Consider the following 1,448-nt stretch of genomic DNA (forward strand, 5'->3'; position numbering starts at 1 on the left):
CACTTTGGATGGTAATGATGGTGACTTACACTTTGGATGGTAATGATGGTGACTTACACTTTGGATGGTAATGATGGTGACTTACACTTTGGACATAATGATGGTGACTTACATTTTGGATGGTAATGATGGTGACTTACACTTTGGATGGTAATAATGGTAACTTACACTTTGGACATAATGATGGTAATAAGATTACTTTTATACGAATATCATTATTTCCAAATAAGGTATACCCCCAATGACCTCACGAAAACCACATTCTCGACAGAAAAGAAAAATACAAAACCTTGCTGATAGTCCGCTAAAAGAAGAAAACCCATTCATGCTAGAATGGTTTCTAGTAAAATGTAACAAAATTAAAATCCACAGAGTATTATAATAATAATGTTACCTGTAAAACACATTAGTTAAAATATTCAAACTTACGGTTGTTTCGTCTTCGTGTAACACTTGGTCATATTCACTCATGCCCACACAGAATATAATAGCAGTCACATCTTCAAAGCAGTGGATCCACTTCTTCCGCTCTGATCTTTGTCCTCCTACATCAAAGAGTCTGAAACGAACATTTCAAAAATGAATGTTATTTCATTTTCCCAGTTAGAAAATCAATTTTGTTTCCCGAGTATTTCAATCTGTATGCTTTATTGCATCCAATATCATTTTTACCAAGACGGCCTGGAATTTATTATTCAGAAGTGAAATCTGAACATTTAGTTGTTAATCTAATAATGAAGTTGGAGACGATTGATAAAACACAAAGTATTTTCATTTACAAGGTTCGAACGTTTCGAAATACAATCATTCCATTTTCAGTGAAATCTGAAGATCGTGTTAATAAGATGATTATTAGCTACAACGATGGTATCATTAATCACTAGTTTACTTAGTTATTAAGTGAAGTAGTAAACGGAAGGATAAAAACAAAAGATTATAGTTATATTGCACATTTAGAAGAATATTAAATCTAGAACTTTGCAAGTCGTTTAAAGTAGAGTGGTTTTTAGTTATGAGTAAATTTTGTCTAATGTAGAGTTCAAGGTCTGAAGATCCCATGGTAACGACAGAGAAATCGTTATATGAATATTGTGACCCGTGGTTTCAGAATGTGGACGAATGCATGAGTGGCTGGGTTTAAGTAGTGGACGGTTGGTTCTTTTAGATGCCCGTAAGTGTTCACATACTCTAGTTTTCAATTAACGTTTTATTTTGTCAATGTACGTGACCGTACAGTCACTACACGTATTTTTTTACACGAGCCATGAACGTAGAAGTTTAGGGACTTGATCTTTGTACTGAAATAAGTGTCTAATATGGAGGCTAGGTCTGTATATTAGTCTGAGGCTAGGTCTGTATATTAGTCTGAGGCTATGTCTGTATATTAGTCTGAGGCTAGGTCTGTATATTAGTCTGAGGCTATGTCTGTATATTAGTCCGATTTATTT

The 1,448-nt window shown here is 34.1% G+C and overlaps 1 protein-coding gene across 1 annotated transcript in view; it reads right to left on the reverse strand.

Annotated features, from left to right (window-relative positions):
- The window catches only part of LOC106474792 (G protein alpha o subunit-like), a gene marked incomplete at its 5' end in the record, with an annotated part of 15,835 nt that overhangs the window by 4,126 nt on the left and 10,261 nt on the right, over nucleotides 1–1,448 (reverse strand). The window contains one exon of the mRNA XM_022403096.1: nucleotides 430–559. Within this exon, the coding sequence (XP_022258804.1) occupies nucleotides 430–559 (130 nt within the window). The remainder of the gene's footprint in view (nucleotides 1–429; nucleotides 560–1,448) is intronic.

The sequence above is a fragment of the Limulus polyphemus genome, unplaced genomic scaffold (genome assembly GCF_000517525.1).
Source record: "Limulus polyphemus unplaced genomic scaffold, Limulus_polyphemus-2.1.2 Scaffold7688, whole genome shotgun sequence".
Classification (NCBI taxonomy): Eukaryota; Metazoa; Arthropoda; class Merostomata; order Xiphosura; family Limulidae; genus Limulus; species Limulus polyphemus.